Source organism: Cryptosporidium sp. chipmunk genotype I (assembly GCF_004936735.1).
Source record: "Cryptosporidium sp. chipmunk genotype I strain 37763 chromosome Unknown contig_13, whole genome shotgun sequence".
Classification (NCBI taxonomy): Eukaryota; Apicomplexa; class Conoidasida; order Eucoccidiorida; family Cryptosporidiidae; genus Cryptosporidium; species Cryptosporidium sp. chipmunk genotype I.
Window position 1 is genome coordinate 27,513 of NW_027125626.1, and position 22,861 is coordinate 50,373.

The 22,861-nt window shown below is 35.1% G+C and overlaps 8 protein-coding genes across 8 annotated transcripts; 5 read left to right on the forward strand and 3 right to left on the reverse strand.

Moving 5' to 3' along the window:
* Positions 1-1,252: 1,252 nt before the first annotated feature.
* Positions 1,253-3,478, forward strand: ELE39_000535 (41 Kd oocyst wall; the record flags this gene model as incomplete). The annotated part of the gene is made up of 1 exon (XM_067343575.1): positions 1,253-3,478. One exon carries the CDS (start codon positions 1,253-1,255, stop codon positions 3,476-3,478), a length of 2,226 nt encoding a protein of 741 aa, XP_067199216.1.
* A 1,137-nt stretch (positions 3,479-4,615) lies between these two features.
* ELE39_000536 (Mob1 phocein family) lies at positions 4,616-5,886 on the reverse strand (the record flags this gene model as incomplete). The annotated part of the gene is made up of 3 exons (XM_067343576.1): positions 4,616-5,361; positions 5,416-5,628; positions 5,736-5,886. 3 exons carry the CDS (start codon positions 5,884-5,886, stop codon positions 4,616-4,618), a joined length of 1,110 nt encoding a protein of 369 aa, XP_067199217.1.
* Positions 5,887-6,690: 804 nt separating this feature from the next.
* Positions 6,691-8,343, forward strand: ELE39_000537 (WD repeat; the record flags this gene model as incomplete). Its single annotated transcript, XM_067343577.1, has 2 exons — positions 6,691-6,708; positions 6,841-8,343. The coding sequence occupies 2 exons, from the start codon at positions 6,691-6,693 to the stop codon at positions 8,341-8,343; spliced, it is 1,521 nt and encodes a 506-aa protein (XP_067199218.1).
* Positions 8,344-8,640: 297 nt separating this feature from the next.
* Positions 8,641-9,240, forward strand: ELE39_000538 (uncharacterized protein; the record flags this gene model as incomplete). Its single annotated transcript, XM_067343578.1, has 1 exon — positions 8,641-9,240. One exon carries the CDS (start codon positions 8,641-8,643, stop codon positions 9,238-9,240), a length of 600 nt encoding a protein of 199 aa, XP_067199219.1.
* A 163-nt stretch (positions 9,241-9,403) lies between these two features.
* ELE39_000539 (uncharacterized protein) lies at positions 9,404-10,150 on the reverse strand (the record flags this gene model as incomplete). Its single annotated transcript, XM_067343579.1, has 1 exon — positions 9,404-10,150. The coding sequence occupies one exon, from the start codon at positions 10,148-10,150 to the stop codon at positions 9,404-9,406; it is 747 nt and encodes a 248-aa protein (XP_067199220.1).
* A 395-nt stretch (positions 10,151-10,545) lies between these two features.
* Positions 10,546-14,532, forward strand: ELE39_000540 (neutral sphingomyelinase activation associated factor-like BEACH domain containing; the record flags this gene model as incomplete). Its single annotated transcript, XM_067343580.1, has 1 exon — positions 10,546-14,532. The coding sequence occupies one exon, from the start codon at positions 10,546-10,548 to the stop codon at positions 14,530-14,532; it is 3,987 nt and encodes a 1,328-aa protein (XP_067199221.1).
* A 405-nt stretch (positions 14,533-14,937) lies between these two features.
* On the reverse strand, positions 14,938-17,238 carry ELE39_000541 (long chain fatty acyl synthetase having a signal peptide; the record flags this gene model as incomplete). Its single annotated transcript, XM_067343581.1, has 1 exon — positions 14,938-17,238. One exon carries the CDS (start codon positions 17,236-17,238, stop codon positions 14,938-14,940), a length of 2,301 nt encoding a protein of 766 aa, XP_067199222.1.
* Positions 17,239-19,542: 2,304 nt separating this feature from the next.
* Positions 19,543-22,296, forward strand: ELE39_000543 (RNA binding; the record flags this gene model as incomplete). The annotated part of the gene is made up of 1 exon (XM_067343583.1): positions 19,543-22,296. The coding sequence occupies one exon, from the start codon at positions 19,543-19,545 to the stop codon at positions 22,294-22,296; it is 2,754 nt and encodes a 917-aa protein (XP_067199224.1).
* Positions 22,297-22,861: the final 565 nt, after the last annotated feature.

Genomic DNA, 22,861 nt, shown 5'->3' on the forward strand with positions numbered 1-22,861 from the left:
CTGGGAAAGTAACTCTGTCTAAGCTTGTTAATGAGTAGCATTCAATGGAGGATATGCTTCGTGAATGGACTGTACGTATTTCGGCCAAACAAAGTTGGATTTGTCCAATTAAGCTCGGTGGTTCTAATATATATTTATTTGCTATTTTGGAATAACTCATCTTGTTAATGAGATTTTAATTCTTAGAGACTTATGCTCGAACTCTTGATTTGTCTATCTATGAATTTCGGGTCCACACAATCAAATGAAATTTACAAGGTAGAAGCCTCCATTTTTGAAATATACTCAGGCTAGTGTGCACTAGAAAGAAGAGGGAATAGCCATTAGGTGAGGTGCGCATGCTTGATAATGGATATTTCTCTTACAAAATCATTGGTTTCCGTCTTTAGTAATATATGTTCTAAACTTGTATTAAGAGTTTAAATCTGTAATAGTTTGTTTCAAATAAATAACAAAGGATAATACAATGAGGGGGAAAACTAGGGTGGGGTGAGTGACTGCAAGACAAGGGAGAATATGGACTAAAGTGCAAGCTTTATTAGAATTTTCCTGTAGGAATGTCGAAAAACACCAGTAACCTTTTCTTTTGAGCCTCAAAATGTGCCAAGTAAAGATCTGTATTGAATTGCGTATTTAAGTTCATCGTATATACCCGGTGCTATGTTGTTTTTCATATAAAATTTGTACCGGAGATTTTTATCAATGCAAAATAGGGCAATTTTGCTTACGTATAAAATTAATGAATGAATACGTTAATTTTACTGTAAACTAATAAATGTTATACTTGAACTTTAACAAAAATTACAAATTACTTAAATAAAATTTTCCCTCCATCTTATCTTATAAACTGCTATTTAGTATTAAATAAATTAATATATTCCGCTATTTAATTTTTTTAAAGTATTCGACGTGGCGAATGGCGCCATGTGTGGCGCCTGGATGCAGAATAGAGGAAATTTCAAGTCAGTGAAATAAAAGTTGAGGAATTTGAAAGAATAATTAACTGAAATTTGGAGATAGATATTCTCTACTTATCCACTAAAACAGGCTCCCGTCCGCCTTATAACACGGCAAAGTCTAAGCTTAATGAGCATAAAGCCTGTTGAGAAAAGGAATTTTTGAGACGTGGAGTTAAAAGGTTAGAAAGTATTCAACAAATATTTATTTGTTCAATTAGTGTCTGATCCGAGAATATAGAATCAAGGTATATGCAGATTTAGTAGCCCTTTTCATCTCCTTGATCCATTTCAAGATGGGTGAGCTAAGCCATTCGTCGAACTTGAAGGCGAATTATATGGAGAGATCGGCTTCAATGGTTCAGGAATTAATTGAGCATGAATACGTTTCTGGATATCTTAAGAAATGGAGTCCAGTAATAGGTAGAGGTTGGCAAAATAGGTATTTTGCCCTTTTAGAACAGGACAGGACATTGGTATATTGGGCAAAAAAACCAAGTTTTAGAGATGAGCAACCTCGTGGATCAATCAATCTTAAGATAGTAGAAAATGTATTTGCTGATGGCCCACTTGGAATAACCCTAAGCACGCCACATAGAGACTATCAACTTAGAGCATCGACCCCGACTGAAAAGGACAAATGGATGGATTCTATCATATTTTGGACCCTTAAGAGTAGAAAATACCGGTCGAAAGCTGAAGACTCAAAAAATTTCCGATTTAGTAATATGCTAATAGAAGCAACTCAGTCATGTCTGCATTATATAGTGGAAAGTTTTCTGAAGCCATTCAAGAAATCTGCGACAAGAGCAATAGAGGTTGGTCCTGAAACCTTATCTAACTCCAATAAGAGGAAGTTTTTAAAAGATCGTGGATTATACAATGTGATCTGTAAGGCTTGGATGGTTTCTAGAGAATTAAAGGGAAATAGAGCCGGTTCAAAGAGGAAAGGAAACTTGAATTATTTTAGAGACGGTCTCGAAACAAGAGCTGTTTCCGCTCTGTCAATTGATAAGGAGTATCAATTTAATGAGATATTAATACAAAAGGAGTTTGACGATTATCGTCATCATGATTCCAACCAGATCCGGCAGCTCTGCGAGGATACTCCTTTTGGAAATATGACTCAAAGTCACCCTAGATTTGGAGTGACTTCTCCAACTTTGAGCATGGAGAGCTCGGAGAATAGTCAAGATTCCGAGTTATTTTGTTCTCTTACTGAGATTGAGGATGTCTCGATGGGATGTGAAGCTGATGAAATTCTTATACCTTTTGATAGTGCTTTATGTATATATGACCATGATTGCCCTCCTACAGTTGAGGAAGATGAAGAGTACGTCAGATTTAAACAACACAAATATAGCCTGCAATTATCAGAACTTATGCTTAATCAACTTTCAAGTCTTTCAAATGAGGCGTTTTTAGACAACTGTATTTTTGGACTTGTTTATATTAAAAGAAACAATCCAATAATGCCCTCTTTGCAAAGTAATGACATATTTTGGGCGCTAATGATCAGTTCCAGATCACTTTCAGACTCTCACCAGATTTATCCATCTCCATTGCTAAGTGAGAAAACCATCTTCGGTGATTGCCTTAGTTTATATAGGGAGGTCAGAATTTCTTCCTCTAAAAATAGCACTACGTCTAGCTCCAAGTACAGCTATAATCATAGTCAAACTCAAAGTCAAAGCAATAGAGATTCTATCCCTGTACTTGGAGTTGTTAAAAAATCTCACGTATCAAAGTCCTCGGTGGATGGGAATATTAATGTTAACGATTCCGAGCTTAAAACTAAAGTCAAATTTGTTGATCATAAGACCCAAATAGACAACACCTTATTTTCCCCGTTGGGAAATAATTTCCTGAACAACTTGAATTTTGATATTGGCAATGGAGGTGTGCATATTGGGATAAATAATCAGACAATAGATCCATATGGATTTCTTCTTGATACATTATATCTTTATTATCCAAGAAATGAGTCAAAGAACCCTGTCCATATGCTTGACCCTGGTCTTATTCTTTCTGTTGGAACCATCTCTGAGAGTATTCATGGCTTTAGCTTTACAGTCACATATCTCGGTGCATCCGTTATTGAGGATTATATTGCTTCTGATCTAGAGTTCAACAGTGACTTCCCGTCAAGTATGCCATCCTCAATTGGTACAAACTTTACTCAATCTAACGAGAAAGAGCCAATTACTCTTGAATTTTGCACTAGATCCTGGAGAGATGCCAGAGCCTGGAGATATTCGCTTTTAGTTGCTAGAAAATCTAAGATGACTGATAACTCACACGAAGAAGCCGCCACAAAAAGTCTTAAATATGAAGATAGAAATTTATCTGGAAGGGGTAAATGCATGCATGCAGATGACGCATGTGCCAAGGGCTCTAATTACCATTATTTCGATTCCTGTCCAACATTAACAACTACGGCCAGCAGCAGTGCCAGAACTAGTAATGGCTATCATTTGAATAATTACAGGAGAAATATATCAAACTTCGCTCTGCACAGATGATTTTAAGGTCATTTGGCAGTTCAAAGTTGACTACAGAGTACGCCTCAGAGCTCACTTTTACTGAAATTTTTTTTTGGGATTAGTTACAGAATAGAGATTAACAAGAGGGTTTGAATATGAAGTATCTTTTAAAAGGCAAATACTTATTTTTTACTTCAATGGAATTTATTAGAATAAGTTTTAAGGCTAAATTTTTCCTCTATGGAGAACATATGAGAAGCCGTTGGCTTACAGAGATTTTTAATTAGGATTTTAGGCTCTACTTAAAATATGGAAAGAAGATACGAGTAAAGATTGGTGTTCTTACTCTGAAATTCCATTGTTATTCTATAAAGCTCGAGCAACTTGGATTAGAGAATTAGATGGTAATATTCAAACGGATGTCCATTGGTTAAGGTCCAGTCTTTGTGTTTAGCAGGGTTCTTTCAAAGGTAATGATGAAATTAGTAAAGTATCATTTAATCAGATTCTTAGTTGCAAAATTGTAATTAGTAGCTGTTAAAGGTATAATCAACAGAATTGTCCTGTGGTTTAAGTTTTAATTAGAAATGTTGGAATATCTGTAATCTGTTAATTGGTACTTGGTTTTTAGATTGTCAAAAAAAAAAGGAGATAATGAAACTCAATGTATATATACATATTAGTCTTCCCTTAAATAATTGATTTAATGTGTTTAATATGGTATTTGAAATGTGTCTTTGGTTAAGTAAATTATGAGAAAACTAATGTAACAATGTTAACAAAGTAGTTTTTTTAGAATATGAAGTTTTGAGTTATTTTGATAATTTTTTTTTATGAATTTAATTTTGGGGAATTTAGTTCTAATACTAGGAAAGTCTGGTGATTTGATTTTATATTATACATAAATATATGCGTTTAAAGTGATAAGGAGTGTATATGCCCTCTAACTTGCTGAAGTAATTAAGATTTGCCCTATTTAATCTTCTTGTAAGTTATTCACAGAGTTGTCACTAGATTCTCAAAGCATGAATGTTGATTAGAGCAAGAATCCCAACTATTTGGAAGAGTTGCCCACACTTTAAAAGGCCAAATTTTTGGAAAGATATTTGCGTAAATTTAATGAAATTAAAATGGTAGCAGATGGAAAGTTGAATAAAAGCAGTCTTCTCCATTATATTAAAAATTTTCTGAAGTAGCTTTTGGAGTTGAGAAACCATTACTAAACAACTTGCCATCTTTCTTTTTTCTCTTTGTGCATAAAATCAACTTTTTTGCTAACTCTGTCCAAGGATAAGTTTTAATCTTTCTGGAATGGATAGAATTATCCTTTTTATCAGCACGAGATTTGCCTGTAGTAATTAACATGCTGTCGCTGCATGTGGACTGAACTCTTCCAGCATTTTGAGTCTTTGAAACATCTTTTGGATAAGATGAAATGTTGGTTTTGATGGGCTTTGTAATGGTAGAGTCTTCTCCAGAGTTAGGATTAGTGTGTGAAATTTCAATTCTATCTTCAGAAATGGGTGAGTCTGCAGTTAAGCTGTTGGTTGAAGGGATATGAGTGTCAGGGGAGCTAATGTCAGTTCTAACCAGAATTGAATTTACTTGATTTTTTTGGCATTCTCCATTTGAATCCTTTTTTTGGGTTCTATTGACAAGGCTGACAGAATTTTGTCCAAAATTTGCCCCTTCTTCCATAATATAATTAGCCAGATCTTCCAAAGGTTTGAGTTCATTACATTCCAACAAGTTGTTAAGCATAACTGTATATACAAAATGTTTAAGGCAATAATTTACATGAGCTGCTGCTGTGATTGATTCTATATGTGTCCAGTGATGGCAGTAAATGTGGCTATAAACTCTGAATAATCTTCTTAGTAGGTTTTTGACAATTAATTGAAAATCATCAGTAAAAGGCACCCCTAGAAATTGTAAAGTTAAATAAAGATTGAGTTACCAATTAGGTTTGAACTTACCAGGCTTTAAAGGGAAGATTCTGGTATCTGAGATCTGGGAATCCACCCATAGAAACAGAGACTTTATGTAAACAGTCGCAGGTAAAGGCAGTGCAGCCTTTTTTGGATCTTCTTGCCACTTAAAAACCATGAAATGAGCTCTCATAAGTGGGCAATGGCAAACGCTGCTAACAAATCCCCATGCCATCTGAGCATCTTTAAACAGATCCATCACTGAAAGTCACAAAAGAGTAAAGAACACAAAATAATTTTGAAGAACATTATGAAAGAGTGTGAAAATTTCTCTTGCTCTCTTTGTCTTCATTTCTTTTCAAACTTACCTTTGTGTGCTGTCCATTCATCCTTGCTTACGCCTTCTGGATTCTTAACAGCTTCATAAAGTATGGATGTATCAAATGTTTGATTTAGAACATCACAAGAAATTGGTGCTTTTATTGCTGTATCCACTGGCTGTCTGTTATTCGCAATCATTTTTTTTTCAGTCTGATTATTATTTAATGGTAAAACAATATCTCTTCATAATAATTATTTATTCTAAACAATTAATTTAATATCAGATTTAGCCATCTCAACTTGTAATTAATATTATAATTTATATATGTATGTATGTATTTATGTATGTATATATATATATATATATATATATATATACATATATATATATACATATATATATTTATACTTTCCCTTTATTTCAATTATATGTTTGCATTCTCAAATATCTTCACCTAGTAGTTCATTTTTCAATTTATTTTTTTTAATTTCTCTTAAAATTTAATTTCCCCAAATTTCAGACTTCTTGTTTACCTATTATATAACTTTGTATTAAAATAGAAAAATTAATAATTTGCATGTACTGTTGCATGCATGCATTGCATCCACATTGTAAACTTGCAAAAAGAAATTTGGTAGGAGAGGATGCGGGAAAAGATATATATTAAATGAAATCGAAGAATAAAAAATTAAGATTTGCTAGATTTTTATATTTTAAGTATTAAGTGTTTAATTTAAAGCAGCCCTTTATTCCAAATACAAAAGTTATAAGAAACTTTTTTTTATTTAACGACGAAAATTTATTTTAGGGTAAAAGTAAAATATTAAATGGTGAATAGCGCCACGATGTCCGCCAGCTAGTTACCAGGCAAATTTATAATTTGACATTTCCTTTAAAAAAAGTGGCGGAAATTGACTGGTTTTACTTTTTTTACATATTTGGATTATTTGCCAAGGAACAGAATATTAAGATATTAGAAGTTATAAGCTTTGAGAGAGGAAATGGCGACTAAGACCAAGGTAAGTTGATTTTATTACTTTATATAACTACTGAAATGATTAATTTCATAGTTATTAATTTGAAAAATGATTTTTTGATTTAAAAAATATGGCAATGTAACACTAACTGATTACTAACTTTTGAAATTATAGGGTAGAAAGCATGTTGAAGTAGAGGAAGACGAGCTTCCCAGTAAGTTTACTCCCAGCAAACCTAGATCCGAAATGTACGAGAAACAAGAAGCAATGATAAATGTGGAGGGAGAATTTGCAGAAGAGATTGATGACGAAATTGAAAGCGAAGAAGAAGTTATTAGAGAGAAAACTGAGGATGGCTCTGAGATTTTAGAGGGAATTGATGAAGATATTGAAATTGAAGAGCACTATTGGCTTCCAGGTCAAGGTGATGAAAATCAAGAACTGGTATATGAGCCAAAGGCATATAAAATGTACCATAAATGCTTGGTTGAATGGAGTTGTTTAACACTAGATGTTTTACCTGATAAACTTGGAGACAACAGAACCCAGTTTCCACATACATGTTATGTTGTTGCAGGAACACAAGCAAATATGGAGGATAACAATCATATACTTATGATGAAATGGTCCAGAATGCACAAAACCAGAAGAGATAGAGATGACAATGATAACAGTGATTCTGATTTCAGTGATTCTGATGAATCAGATGATGATAACTATGCTGATGAAGACCCTATTGTAAATGTGGGAGCAATTCCACATAAAGGAACTATTAATCGTATTAGAGTTTGTCCTCAACTTCCAAACTTGGTTTCAACCTGGTCTGAGCTTGGAAAAGTCTGTATGTGGGATATATCAGAATCTATCAATAGTTTAAATACTGACCAGGCGAACTCTAAAACATTGAAACCATCAAACCTTGCAAGGAAATCCACAGTTAAGCCAAAGTTTTCATACGATGGTCACTTGGATGAAGGGTTTTCAATGGATTGGAATCCCAATCAGATTGCTCAATTTGCTTCTGGGGATAGAAAAGGAAATATATGTTTTTGGGAGCCTATTCAAGGAGGATCTTGGAGTGTAAATCCAATACATGGAAATTTTCAATCTAGCGTCGAAGCAATACAATGGAAGCGTGACAGTAATAGCAGCAGTATCTTTGCAGCCGGACTTGTTAATTCCAATATATGCATTGTAGATCTTAGAAGTGATTCAGATCAACTTACTATTGAGAACTCCCATAACGGTGATGTTAATTGTATCTCTTGGAATCCATTTTCCGAAAACCTTTTGCTAAGTGGAAGTGATGATGCTACGATTAAATTATGGGATATACGTTCCACTAAAAATCCACTTGAAGTATTCGTCTTCCACAGAGAGCCTATTCTATCAGTTGATTGGCATCACCAAGATCAGGACGTTTTCCTTGCAGCCTCTTTAGATAACTCTATCAGTTTTTGGGATATTGCAATTGATGATGAAATTATTGATGAAAACATTTCTGATTCCAAGACTAATACCACTCTTAGTGGCACACCAAACATTCCAAAAAAGCTTCTGTTCTTGCATATGGGTCAGGAGCATATCGCTGAAGCAAAATGGCACAAGCAAATCCCAAGCCTAACCATCTCAACTGCTCAAGATTCATTTAATGTATTTATCCCAAGCAATTTATAATTACAATATACTAACTTTTCTTTCAATAAAACTTCCTGTTTTCTCTCTCTACTCATCTCTTCTTTTCCTCTTTTTTATTATAATGTTTCAATCCAATATTATTGCATTAAAAAATGTACTTTCCCCCATACATTTAATGGTCTTGAAATGACTCGGTACAACCGCACTTAGGCGGGAATTTTTTGTGTAAATTTGTTAGAAAATAGAAATTTAAAGTATGAATTGACAATAGGAAAGGACTATTAGGGTAGTTTAGTAAGTATTCAAATTCAAGAAGCACTTGAACTTTTGTTAGATATGGCTTCAGATGCTTCATCGTATTATTCTGAGGACTCGGAGAGAAGTCTGACTTCTGAGGAGGAGAATTTTTCAGACGGAAGCTGGGAAGATGAAGAAGACATGGAGTATATATATAACTCGAGAGAAGTTTTTGGCTTAAAGCTAGCAGCAGATGATAAAAAGGTAATTAAACCTCTCGAAAGTGGAGAATTCCGGGTAGATGGATCTGACGGAGTTACACGATGGATAAGGGTCATGATTGACAGTAGTATTCAAACTGAGCATAGAAAGGTAATAGAGGAAATTTTGAATAATGTTTTTGAAGAGTCTGGATTTGCTGGGGATTTTTCCAAGCTACAATACCCTACCAAAATTAAAATTAAAAGCAAAAAGACTGGTATAGAGGAATGTTTACTTCTGGACTTTCAGCTCCCAAGAGGAGATGAAATTCTATTGGCGGAAACTCCTTCAGAAAGTAAGCCTGCAGTTAACTCCTTAATGTCTCACCTCTATATCTACAAGTATAATGAGACAGGGCTCCAATTCAAAAATTATCACAAAGACCAAAAAATTGATGATGGATTTGGCTTCAAAACTTGGCATAGATACAATCATTAATTATATGTAATAATTAGTATTTATTTAAAAAAACATATATACACTAATTAAAACTTAATCTGTTCAAATAAATCTGTCCTGTAATCAAATTTAAAAAGCAAAGATTTTTTATTCTCGGAACTTAAAACTTTCTTTTCCCTTAATAACTAGAATTTTTCACTCCTTAGTAGTGAAGCTGAGCCACTACACTTTCTTGAGGAGAACTCCCTTGATAAAAATTTTGATTGTTTTGACTATAGCTTTCATTTAATTCATTTGTATCAATTGCTTCCAAACTTGGTTTTATTGCCTCATCTATATCAACATAGTCTGGGTATGGATTAACTTTCTCAGAAACTGAATACCCTTTCATTCCTTCTTTATAAACTATATGAGAAACACGGATGCACTTTCTATTACCACAAGACATTTGAAAAGGCTCATTTGCTTTAATTGTGGACATCTTGAGAAAACTATTTGGGGAGTCGCATCCGGGAATTTTTCCAAATAAATATGCCAGTATATTAGAAGTATATGTTATCCAAGGTTCATAGGTATTAGGTAAATGCACTTTAATAGCTGGGCAATAGTTGAACTTATTAATAGGTCCCAGCCATTCGCAGCAGTCATTAAATGCTCCTCCGTACTTCGAAGGGTCCATCATAAACTGAAGCTTAAAGTGGGATGCGTCCTCTACAGGGCTGTCATTTCTAGGAACATCCTTGCAAATTGAAAATAGCAATTGCTCCTGTAGCTCATTTGTCGGCCAAAAATACCTAAGTCTACTTACAAGCTCGTGATCAAGAAATATTCTCTCTTTTAGCGTAATTAAAAGCTCTCTCACCTCCGCATCTGTTCTTCTCAAACTAGAATCTGGAACTGTAATCTTCACTGACCTACTGTTAACATTATCCCTAACTTTGCTGTTCATCTTTACAAACCTGAAAATTATATTTTCCTAATCAATCACCTTTCTCCAAATTAAAATTCAAAATACATCCTGCTTGACATTTCTCAACTTACCACCATTTTTTATGCATAATATAATTCTACACATTTACCGCCAAAACTGGGTGTACTGTGCAAATCATACACACAGTTACCTTTTTAGTCCATTAATGATTTTGGCGGGAACTATTTGAAAGGTAGGAAAGTTCGTTGGGATGGAAGGGTAATGGAACGGAGTTTGTCATTCAACTTTCGAATATTTGGGGTAAAGAGTAGTATTCACAAGTTTTTAAGGCAAGAAGAATTGGAGGCTAGAGGAAGATAGTAAGGTAACCTTAAGGCGAGAACTCATCAAAAGTTACGAAGCACTTATTTGAAATGGCATTAAAAGGAGTGAGGCAATTTTCACATTTAACATTAGAGGAGAATGAGGAGTATATTACCGACGTACCATGTATATTTAAGGCCCTGGGTATTCAAATAAGAACGTTTGGCAACATATTCAAAGGAAGAATCAGGATTGGGAGTAAAAGCATAATTATAGAGCCTGACGACTCAACAATTAGTATGGTAAAGATTCTGTTTAGCCAAATAACAGAAATAAAACTGGAAATTGCCAATTCAAAGATGATGATATTTACAAAAGTGGTTCGGCTTGTGGATGTTCAGTTAATTGACGGTAAATCAAGAAGTGTTACTCCTAATCAAGTTTTATCTTACAGAGATTCTAGAGGTCTTGAATCTAGTAGGGACTCTTTTGAGTTTGAAATCACCATTACGAGTGAAATAGCACAGCACCTAATGAATTTGTCTAATGATCTTTGGATGGAGCACTCTAAAAAGCATGGCTCTTTAAACAAACTCGAAGATTTAGTAGGAAAGTGGATTAGCTTTTTATACAATAAGGAAATATTGAATGTTGAGTATGAATTTCTATTGGATCACAGGGACCAATTTCTAATTTCCAAGCCTCTGATAGTGAATAGAATCAAACCCTTCACAAAACATAGAGGGATTCTACATATTGTTTCATCAGGAATATGTTTTAAGCCTCTTCCAAACTTCTCAAATAAACCTTACAAAAGAATTCCACTGAAAAATATTTGGTTTATATTCAAAAGAATATACTCTATGAAGCCTAACTCTGTGGAAATTATATACGGAAAAGAATTCAAGTCTCACATCATGACTGGCAAGGGAAGAACGCATTGGAGAAGTCTTTTTCTCGAGTTTCAGTCCACCCAAGATAGAGAACATATTGTGGCTTTTCTTCAGTCATACTTAATGAGCTTAAATAGCAAAGGATGTCAATGGAGCAGTCAGGCACCTCAATATGCGTCATGCCAGTGTTCATCTCTCAATGCCTCTTCTTGTTTGCCTATGCTTTTTGTAGACCCACTATATGCTAGCCAAAGCCCCTGCTTTAAAAATCACATCCAGAATCTCTGGAAAAATGGCTCGATATCTACCTATCACTATTTAGATTACTTGAATAGTATTAGTGGAAGATCAAAAGGAGATTTAACACAATATCCAATCTTCCCCTGGACTATAGTGAGCTTTAATTCGGTATTAAATTCCAAATATGATCTTTCTCAGTCCATCAATTACAGAGATTTATCCAAACCTTTGGGGTCCATTAACACAAATAATCTAGAGATGCTTAAAAGCAGAATGAAGGATCTTCCTATCTCGGAACAATTTCTATATGGGTCTCATTATTCTACCCCAGGGTATATTTCTTATTTTCTGGTTAGGCAGTTCCCAGAATACCAGCTTAAGTTACATGGTGGAGATTTTGATGTATGGAACAGAATGTTCCATTCTATGAATGATACCTGGAGAACCATTCTTGAAGGCAAAACTACGTATATGGAATTAATACCTCAATTCTATGAACAGAATCCCGAATTCCTTTTAAACAATAAGCTCAATATCAGAACGAATTCTGGGTCTTTACTTAATGTTCAAATCCCAAAGTGGGAGCTTGAAACTGATCAAAATCAGTTAAACACAATACCATTAAATACACCCAATCTGAGCCAGGCTGAGAAGTTTCTAAGAACCATGAGATATGCACTTGAGGGACAGGTAGTGAGTCAACATATTCACGAATGGATTGATTTAATTTTTGGGTTCAAACAAAGAGGGCCTCAGGCTTATATCTCTGACAATCTTTTTCATCCAATTACATATATTAACTCCTCAATAGCTATGTTGAATGACAAATCTCCAATATATGCAGTTCAAGAATGCACAAATGAAGGAACCAGTTACATCCAACAGGAAATCTATTCAAAGAAATCCTTTGATGAAAATGAGGATATTGCCTTGAAAGCTCAAGTTGAAGAGTTTGGGCAAGTGCCTATAATGCTCTTTAACGATCCTCACCCCAAGAGAAATGCAAAGTCTTTAGAAGATTCTACAATCATGCAACACTTAAATCACGAATGTGCTAATATGCCTTGGTTTGTCCTATTCAAGAGTAATCCCCAGCTTTTGGAGGCCAAGTACGACTTTAATCAGAAATTAGATCAACAAAAACATGAAGAAAACCATTTAGAAAAGAGCACTGATATTTCTAGCCCTTTGGTGGATTTACAAATTCATCTTAAAACAGTTAAAGTTTTAAATAGCGAACTTTCTAACACTACAAATAGAATGGATATTTCAAAGAGGGACCTGGTTTCTCAGGAAAATATATTAAGATCAAACTACAAGTTAGGAAAAGATGAATTCGATAATAAGGAGAAATTTACTTTAGATGAAAAGAATGGGTTTATGTTGATATTTACAGAAGACTATTGCTATTCCAGAAGTGGTTTTCAGAAGCTGGATCTATCAAAGATTAGCCAGTTACAAGATACTGCTAGAAGTAAGACGGCTCAGTCCTTTTGTTTGACGTCGATTTACGAGAGACCTGGAGAGTTCGTACTGTTGGCACTGCTAGATCAGTTTGAGGAGAGGTTGCTATTTTACATTTCAATGTATGGATGTGAAGAGCTTGGGTTCAAGTGCGTGCATTCCAGCAAGCAAGACCTTTTCGGGAATAAGGCATTATGTATTGATTTGCTGGTTTGTGATGAAGGGTCAGCCTATGTAACGATTGGAACTTTGTCAGGAGATCTGATTTGCCTGAGGTTTAAACTGTCCAGCAAGGCTTCATCATTTAACTTGACTAATTCAGAATATAGTGACTTTAATAGCATGTTTGTAATGGCTCAGAAAGAAAAGGCCTTGAAACAATTTAATATGGGAGATGTAAGTCTATTATTAAGCATAGAATTTCATCAAAGCAATTGCTATATAGTAGCAGTTTCTCAGGGAGGTACTATGCTGGTGAGCAAACATTCAATTGATAAGTGCCAGGATTTCCGGAAATCGACTTGGTTTCCTATTGTGGATATTCCACTTAGATATGAGAAAGTTGCTTCCATTATTCAGATGGATCTAGTGAATCCTGAGTTCCCAAGTTTGTCCAAGGATAAACTAGAGAACTACAAGAATCAAAGAATCTCCAGTGCGAACATTTCCAGATTTGGAAAGATTACGAAAGATATTGATTCGAGTGGCTTTTGCTTCTCATGCATATTATCTGACTTAGATGGAAAGAAGCAGAGGCTTTGGAGCTTTGGTGGACAAGACAAGCTACTTTCTTTGGATTTAATTGGAATGTTGAAGAGCGTTTTCTCAGCTCAAGGAGTTAATCGGAAAGAAAATGGAGGTAGTGGGAGCAACAACTTTAGTAATGATATCATTACGACCGAAAGTGGCTCTGGCAATCCTCAGAGCTTTGGATTGAAAGAGATCGAAGAGTCCCAAAAGGTGGAATGGATATTTCTCAAAGAAAAGAGCTTGGTGCTCTACGTTGGATTTAACAGATTCGGGAATTTGACAATATTGGTGTTTTGGGACATCCGCAAAAAAGAAGACGCCAAAGTTCACAAGATCATCTTCATTCCCAATCTATTCACAGACTCTGTCTGCTGGGATAAATACAGAAAGGGCCTTTTAATTCTGGGACGTCAAACGTCGGACACAGACCTAAGGTTTGAATTACAACTGGAAGAAAATACTAATCCAAGTCTCAGTGTCAAGAACGAGGAGAGAAACATCTACTTTCTCCAAGAAAGACATTGGACCTCCAAAAACAATAATACGTTGCAAATACTAACACTTAAAAGTTCATTTGAGCTACTGTTAAATATGAATACATGGAGAACATCCTTTTCTGACCACAATTCGCCAGATTTCAAACGTCCTTCCATAACATGCACGGAAAAACTGATAATGCTGAGCTCATATTTAGCATTTCTCGTCTTTAAAATCTCGAAAAAAAACCAAACAATCGAGAACCTTGAATGAGCTACCCAAAGCAGTACTTTTGAATATTAAAATAAGCTTATTATAACTCTTACTTTACTTTCGCCTACCTCCTGTTTTGTTTTCGGATTTACAGTAACATGCACACACCCCATAATACCGCCGCTGCATGCAGAAACGACATTATCCACATATAATTTCCCTGCGAGTGTTTTATACCGGCATCTCAGGATATTACAAATTTGAATATTGCGCCAATGTGAAATAGAGCGGTCAAGGATGGCACAGCTGATTAAAGCAAAGTTAAAGGTTGATGATTGAGTGTGATTTTTTTTTCTGAAAAAGAAAATGAACTGGGGAAAATATTACTAGTAATAAATCATAAAAGCAAAGGAATCTCACACAGAAAGAATTTCAAAGGGGCAAGCTTGAGAATAGTCTCCTCATTTATGGCTTGTTTCCCAACTTTTTGTTAATCACTACATAAAGCTGCTCGACTTGGTTTAAGTAGGTCTTGTTAGCTTTGTGTCTCATTAGCTTATTGGTTGGTGTCAAGAGGCCATTTTCAATTGTAAAACCATCGCATTCAAGATAAAAGTCGTTAACCTTCTTGAATCCTTTTATTCCTTGCTGTTCTTCCACATGCTTTAAAGAAGCAATAATTTCGTTTCTGAGAGGAGTGTTAAAGTTTTCTTCAAAGTATTTTGTGTTGGCTTCACTGCAAATCTGTTTAAATTGATATTGCCAATCTGAGGAAATAGGTACCCCGTTCTTTCTTGACCAATCCTTAACGAATTCAGAGTCTGGAACAATTATTGCAACAATCACAGACTCAGTAGTTTTTGCGGTGATAAACATCTGGCCAACTATTTGAGAGTGAGCAATATAAATATTCTCAAGAGCTTCAGGTGAAATGTATTCACCTTGAGAAAGCTTGAACAGGTGTTTTCTTCTGTCAATAATTCTAATCGCACCATTTTCGGTCAATTCAGCAACATCTCCAGTATGTAGCCACCCATCCTCGTCAATTGTCTCAGCTGTTTCCTTTGGTTGTTTAAGGTATCCTTTAAAAATTGTACTACCTCTGATTAGAAGTTCTCCCCTGATTGGATGGCTCTTTGCGTCGTATTCCATTTCTGGAATGCTTAAGAATCTAAATTCTATGCAAGGAATTGGTCCTCCAACATTATTCACGCTCAAGTCAGTGAATTCTGGACAAAACGCAGCCAAAGCCTCTGTTGTGCCATACCCCTGCACTACATGGGTTCTCAGTAAAGCCCTCATATCTCTTTGAGTATGCTCATCCAATGGAGCTGCTCCGCTCAATGTAAACTTAATCTTCCCTCCAAGAACGCTACTTATCTTCTTGAACGATATAGTGTCGTAAAGCCAGTGCTTGACTGGATGCTTGCTTTCTACCTTTCTTTTTAAGATCTTAAAGAAAAACTTCTGGACTCCATCACTCTTCTTCCTTACTTCCTGTAACACCTTACCCTTGTAGATTCTTGTAAACAACCTAGGAACTGCTACAAATATTGTTGGCCTTGCAGCTTTCATATCTTCTCCCAGTTTCAAAATATCTCCTCCATAGAAGCAAATTGTGCCTCCTGAGTAAATTAATATATGGTTCACCTCGCGCTCAAAAATGTGAGCCTGTGGTAAGAAACTTAAATACCTGTCCTTTGGTCCAAGGGTACAGTCTGATCTATTCAAAAATGATCTAAGAGAAGCAGATGCTCCTGCAATCCAATTTCCGTTTGTATGAATCGCACCCTTTGGAACTCCTGTTGTACCTGATGTGAAATAAATCGAATTAACATCATCATAACCTGAGGGAGTTGGTTCCTTCAAATTCAATTCACCAAGCCTCATCACTGCCTCAAATGTTACAAAATTCACATTACTTGGAATCTCGTACTTTGAAAGTGAAACTTGGACACCATAGGCTTTGAGGGTATCCTTTGTAAGCTCCACTTTATCTAACGGATAGTTTAGGTCACCTCCATCTTCCGGTCGAAGTAAAACAACATATCGGATTTTTGGAAGTTTTGAAAGAACGCCCAAAATTGTATTCAAAGCTTCCATAGAAACTACTACTGTTGAAGAGCCTACCAAATTAATGCTATGAGCTACTCCGGCTGGGCCTAAAGCATCATACATTGGACTCAATACCATTCCGTAAGTAGAACAAGCTATTTCTGTCAAACTCCACTCCAATCTGTTCTTACATAAAATAGATACTGTTCTTATAGGTTTGTTGATGTCCGGTGAATGATCCACGTAGGGAACTGAATCCTTCAATGATAATAGTCCCGACCCAAATTCAGCAGCCAGTCTCAAAACCGACGAGTATCTAAACCACTCCATCAAAGGGATCCCCTTTTTCTTCTTTTTCTTTGCTATCTTTGCGTCATCACTCTCTGCCAATTTTGAAATTGGATCATAGTCAAGTGTCTTCTTCACTTGTCTTCTACCATACATATATCCATCCATACTTGTTACCATTCCACGCTTTATTACATCTATCAAGTTTGATACTGATTCCTCAAAGTTAGCAATTAATTCAGCTTGGTGCTCTCTATGTCTGTAAATTGCACTCATTAATGGATGATCATCAGTACCTTCAACTGCTACGGAATGAACTGCATTCTTCCATCTTCCGAGATAATATTTAGTTTTCATACTTCCTATTAAGTTTATCGACATCATAAACGCAAACACCAACAATGCTAATCTTAGAATCTTCATATCTGTTCCTTTTATCAATGTTTGTATTCTCTTTAATACTTATTACTGTAGTTAATTATAATCTAATTGAACGCCAAAGCGACTAACACGCTGTTTCTTAATTATGTTTGATAATTAAATGAGCTTCAAGTCTTTAACTACAAGTAAAAGCTAATCGATATTTAGAGACTTTAAAATCCGTTCTTAAAGTATTAAATAACTTTTCTCAAGTTCTCCAACTTCAATTGAAGTGTGTATACTACTTTACTACTTGCAAACTGTTGCTATTAATATTATATAATAACAATAATATATCTCAGTAGGTTAAATAATATTTAAATATTGTCCAGTATAATAACTATTAATTTTTATGTTACGCACTAATTCTAATTATTATTAAATAGATAATATAATTCCCTATATTGCCTACTAAAATCCATTATTTATTCATTAATACGTTTATGTTTTACTATTAATTTTTATATTTAAATACTTGTACGCTGTACCGGCAGACCTATAGACCTTTTATACTAAGGTGCCGCCAAAAAATGCATTTAATAATTTACAAATTAGGTTTAACTAATTAAAGATGCTTGCTACTCTCCCTAACCGTCACTTGGTTTATAAAGCTTTTAGTCAAACTACGAATAAATTCCAACTAAGTTCTGCCGTCCCTTAACTCTAAATAAGGATTAAATCTTGTGATTCTAGTAGACTAAAAATCCTATATTAGAATTATTTTTTGTCACGCATTTGCGTAAAATTACATATTTTTAATTTATATGTGCTGAGGTATATAGTAATTACAGTTGCCATTTAATCATGCTAAATCAATATATTATATATATTACGATAGTTCCCTAATTCCCACCTTGTTTACCGGTACATTCATTGTTATTTTATTATGGGTAAGTGACAGAAAATCTCATCCTCCCCTCTTATAGACTTCCCCTGAAATATTTTTACTATTTAAATATTATATTAATATTAAGACTAGGCTAAGCAAGACTAGCTCGAATAAAGTCTGCAAAAAATAATTTTTACGTTTAGTTTACATTTTATAAGTAATTAAAAAACAATTAAACTTATCTAATGTTTGGTCCTATTTAAATTCGACATGAAACAGCTATACATATACAATAGATTTTAAATTATGATGCTATTAATAATTAATAACTATACATCTTTAAATTAGTAATAACCCGCACAGACTGGACATAACTTTCTAAGACTTCTAAGCCATACAAGGCGGGGAATAAAGTATTTATACATCAAATTATATTTAATATTAACTTCTTCAAACTCGACTTTCCTTTCTACGGACATCTATAAATTATTTACTCACATTATTTAATCTACCCTATTTATTTTCTATTTATTATTATTATTAATCAAATTATAAGCCACGCCCACGTCTACAATCGGCGGCAATATGTGCATGTTGTCTATTCCGCGGGAAACTGGGTATCGCGAATATAAAAGAATAATAGAGAAGAAAGAAGAGTAAAAAAGCAAATAAGAAATAAATGGTAAAAGGAGAAATAAATAGATTAATAAATAGATATTTTTGGCAAATTTAAGAATTTGGATTAAAAAAAAGTTGACCAAGATTAACAAGAAATCAGCGGGATTGTTTTTTCATATGGTTTAAATTTTTTCTTTTTTATGATAAATATATAATATTCAAGCTTTTACCTTCGTTGATATAAGGTCTAGTCTTTAATTGTTAAAAAAATAATTATAATAATATTAATAATATAATAATAATATAATAATTATAATAATAATATAATAATAATATTATAATAATAATAATATAATAATAATAATATAAAAAGTAATCAAAATAGGGAGCGGCTAAGTATTATTAAAAAAAACATATAAATAAAAAATTAAAAAAAATAGAAAGGACTAGCTATATAAGAGCTTATAATACTTAGAAAAAAAGGGGAATAGGCTAGAATAGAATAGCTCAGGAAACTCTAAAGGTTGTGATAGAGTGGGCCTGTTCCTTTAGAAATAGAAAAAAACGAAATAGGCGTGGATCTGGGAAAGTAGATCTTTTAAGGTTAGGAGGTACTTCGTACTCTGAGTAACGGGGTAATATAGGAAGTTCCAGATTGACCGCTGAAAAGCGTCTGCTTTTATTTGGGACATAAGCTCAAACTCTAAGTAAGATGTTCCTTGAAGATTAGAGCAGGGAAAGAGATTATAGAGAATAGCTGCCATATCAGAGCATATTACGGACAAGAAGAATCGGTCGCCTTTCCGAAAAGAGTATCACAATCTTCTCGGATCTCATTACTAAATAGTAACTGGGAAAAGATGGAATACAAATTAAGTCCGGATAGTGAATCTGGGGTTAGGCCAGAATTGGAAAATTTAACAGTTAAAGAGATTAATCTAGAGCGTGAGGGGGAGGAGGAAGAAGATGATGAGGAAGAGGAAGATGATGAGGAGGCATCCAAGTATATGAATGAGCAAAGGTCTGAAGGACCAATATGTCTAAGCGGACTTAAGGCTCAGGTAGCCCGGAATTTTGCCTCGGAAAGGCGAGATCAAATGAGGGAGAAGAATAGCAATGGCTCTAAGAGTAATGTCAAATCGAATAGAAATAAGCCTGGCAGAAATAGAGCTAATAATCATAAAGTTGAAGATAATTACCAACGTAATATTGTAGAAGAAGATAAAAAGAGCAAGAAGAAGGACTTAAATGACGATTGCGCATATAACAATAGCTCATCATCAGGCTCGGCGAAGGATGTCTTGGAGCTATCCAACTCTGTTTGCCACTCTAACAAAACTATTGATCAGACACATTTTCAATTTCAACACCAAGATCTCCGGCACTACCACGTTTCAGAAGGCCTTGAAAGGGAAGATCAAAGGCATAAATTCTTTGAAAATTCAAAGAATCAGGGAGACGGGCCATCACCGCTGCTAAAGGGGGGTGCAGATGGCTTAGCCTCGGTTGACCACGGGCCTCTAAATAGCTCTAAAATTACGCATGATGAGTCTGGGCGTAAGATCATCCAAGATGATAGCTCAATTCCACAAAGAGGAATTGTACGAACGTCAGAATCTGATCGGCCTGAACACCGTTTCTGTAATGATGGAAATGCCACATCCCACGCTGGAAGTAATTCCAATATTGATCCAATAGTTTTTTGTGCTCCGCATAACTTTGGAACAGGCTACTTTACTGTTCCTAATGCTTATCCTGCCCCTAACGTAGAAATAAAGCTGTTTGTGGGTAGGGTTCCAAGAAATATTGAGGAAGATGATCTCCGGGATTTATTTAAGTTGTATGGCAGAGTTGTGAATGTGTCCGTTATTCGGGAAAAAAGTACTGGAATCCATAGGGGTGCGGCTTTAGTTACCATGGAGTCTGTTGCGCAGGCGGATTTTGCTCTTCGCGAACTAAATTCTATTAAGGTCTTGGACGAACTTAGAGGGCCTCTGAAGGTTCAATACTCTACTGGAGAGCCTGAAAGACTGGGCTTCGAGAGCGAATCTTGCATTCCAGGAGTTGATCAAGTCAAACTTTTTGTTGGAGCTCTCCCTAAAAATTTTACAGAAGATGAAATCAAGGAGTTGTTTTCACCATATGGACAAATCAACGAAATATTCATTATGAGGGAGCCTCATTCTGGAATGGGCAAAGGTTGTGCCTTTGTTAAATACGCCTTTAAAGAACAGGGACTTTTTGCTATCAAGTCTTTGCATGGAGCTTTAACTCTTGCAGATGTTAACAGACCTATCGAAGTCCGTTTCGCATCCAAGAACCACCAATCATCTATAGGCAGCTCCTTAATGGCTCAAGGAAATCATTTACCTTTTGGAGCGACAGCTCTCAACTTTAATGGGCACTTTGGCTTTGGTCACCATTCGATTCAAAAACTTCATTCCACCAGAATTATTGGAACTGGCACTAACGTTAACAATGTTTTGTGTAATGCTAGCACATTAGCTTCTTCGACCTCACCAATGTCTCAACAAGCCCCTCGTAGCTCAAAGCCTTCAGTTGGAATTTTAAACTCAGCTTACCAATTCCACAACCACCAATCAGGACAACACTTTATTGGATGCAATTCGAAAGGTTTATCGCAAAGTTCAAGTCATCATTCTTTAGCCGAACAGCTGCAGATTGGCTCATTTACTGGTGTTAATGCAACTGGAGCCAATACCGTACAAGCTGGCCATCATCCCCCATGTGGAAGAGCAATCACGCTATTTGATCACACAGGAATGGCTGTAGCCACAACCACTTCAACAGCCGCAATGTTCTCTCGTTCACGTGCGCTTGGTCTTCAGATGCCAGCTTCCACGAGTGCTACGGCTGCAGCTGCAATTACTGCTAATTTGATGCCAAGGTGTATTGGTATGTGGAAGGAATACTTTACTTCTGATGGTAAGCCATATTACCATAATGAATTAACGCAGGTAACACAATGGGAGGTTCCTCCAGAATTTTTAAGCTTCCGTCCAAACTTTTCAAGAGAAATCGTTGGTCCTCCTGGAGCTAACATCTTCATTTTCAACGTACCATATGAATGGGATAAGAAGAGTCTTGTTGGGCTCTTTTGCCGTTTTGGAAATATCTTATCTGCCCATCTTATGGTGGATAAGACCAGTGGCCGGAATAAGGGAGTGGCTTTCGTCTCTTACGATAATATCCACTCTGCAGCTGAGGCCGTTAACCATATGAATGGGTTCATCACGGAGCAAGGAAGAAAACTTAAAGTTTCCATTAAGCAAGGCCAAGAACACTTCGTCCAGCATTTATTAAAAAATAACTTGCCTCAGGGAGGATGTGGCCAAATGGATTATATGGAGAGCTCTCAAAGTAGTATTATTCAAAATGATTCTACTTCCATCACCATTCCCCAGAACTGTAATAATGATGTTAATAATAATATTGATAGTAATATTGATAATGATAATAATAATAATAATAATAATAATAATAATAATAATAATAATATTAATAGTAATAATAATGTTAACGTTAATAATAATAATGATAATAATAATTGCAATAATAACAACCACAACTCCAATTCTGGACCATCCTCGTAAAGAAATACCTCCCTAACTGAATGTTCTGTAAATGATTCATTATAGAAGCAAGAACAAACAGAAACCCCAAGCAATAATAAGACTTGATCCTGACTTCATAAAACTCTGATTTTTATAAATTAAAAAAATGGCTGCAAAATCTTAACACTGTGATGTTAATGATGTAAGATGATAAAGTCTCGACCCGATCCTCCTTCAGTTGTGAATATTGTACTTATATTATATCCTACACCACTCTTCTTTGTATAGAACTTAGCTTTTTTCTCTGCTTTTTTGAGAAAAGCAATATATTTATCACTTTGGAAATTACCCACTTCTTTCTGATAACGCATTGAGAGGACCTGTGGAACGTTTTCTTGATTCTGGGAAAATTTTATTGACAAATATTCTGAGATGAAACAAACTGATCTGATTTAATGGTTAAGGTAGAAAATTATTTGGAGTTTTCAATTGGGAATATTGCGGGAAATCCACGTCAATGATAATTGTTCTGCATGCAATACATGCATTGCAGACCAGAAATGGGAGTCCATTCGGGCGGGCTCACGCAATATTTATTTGTCTG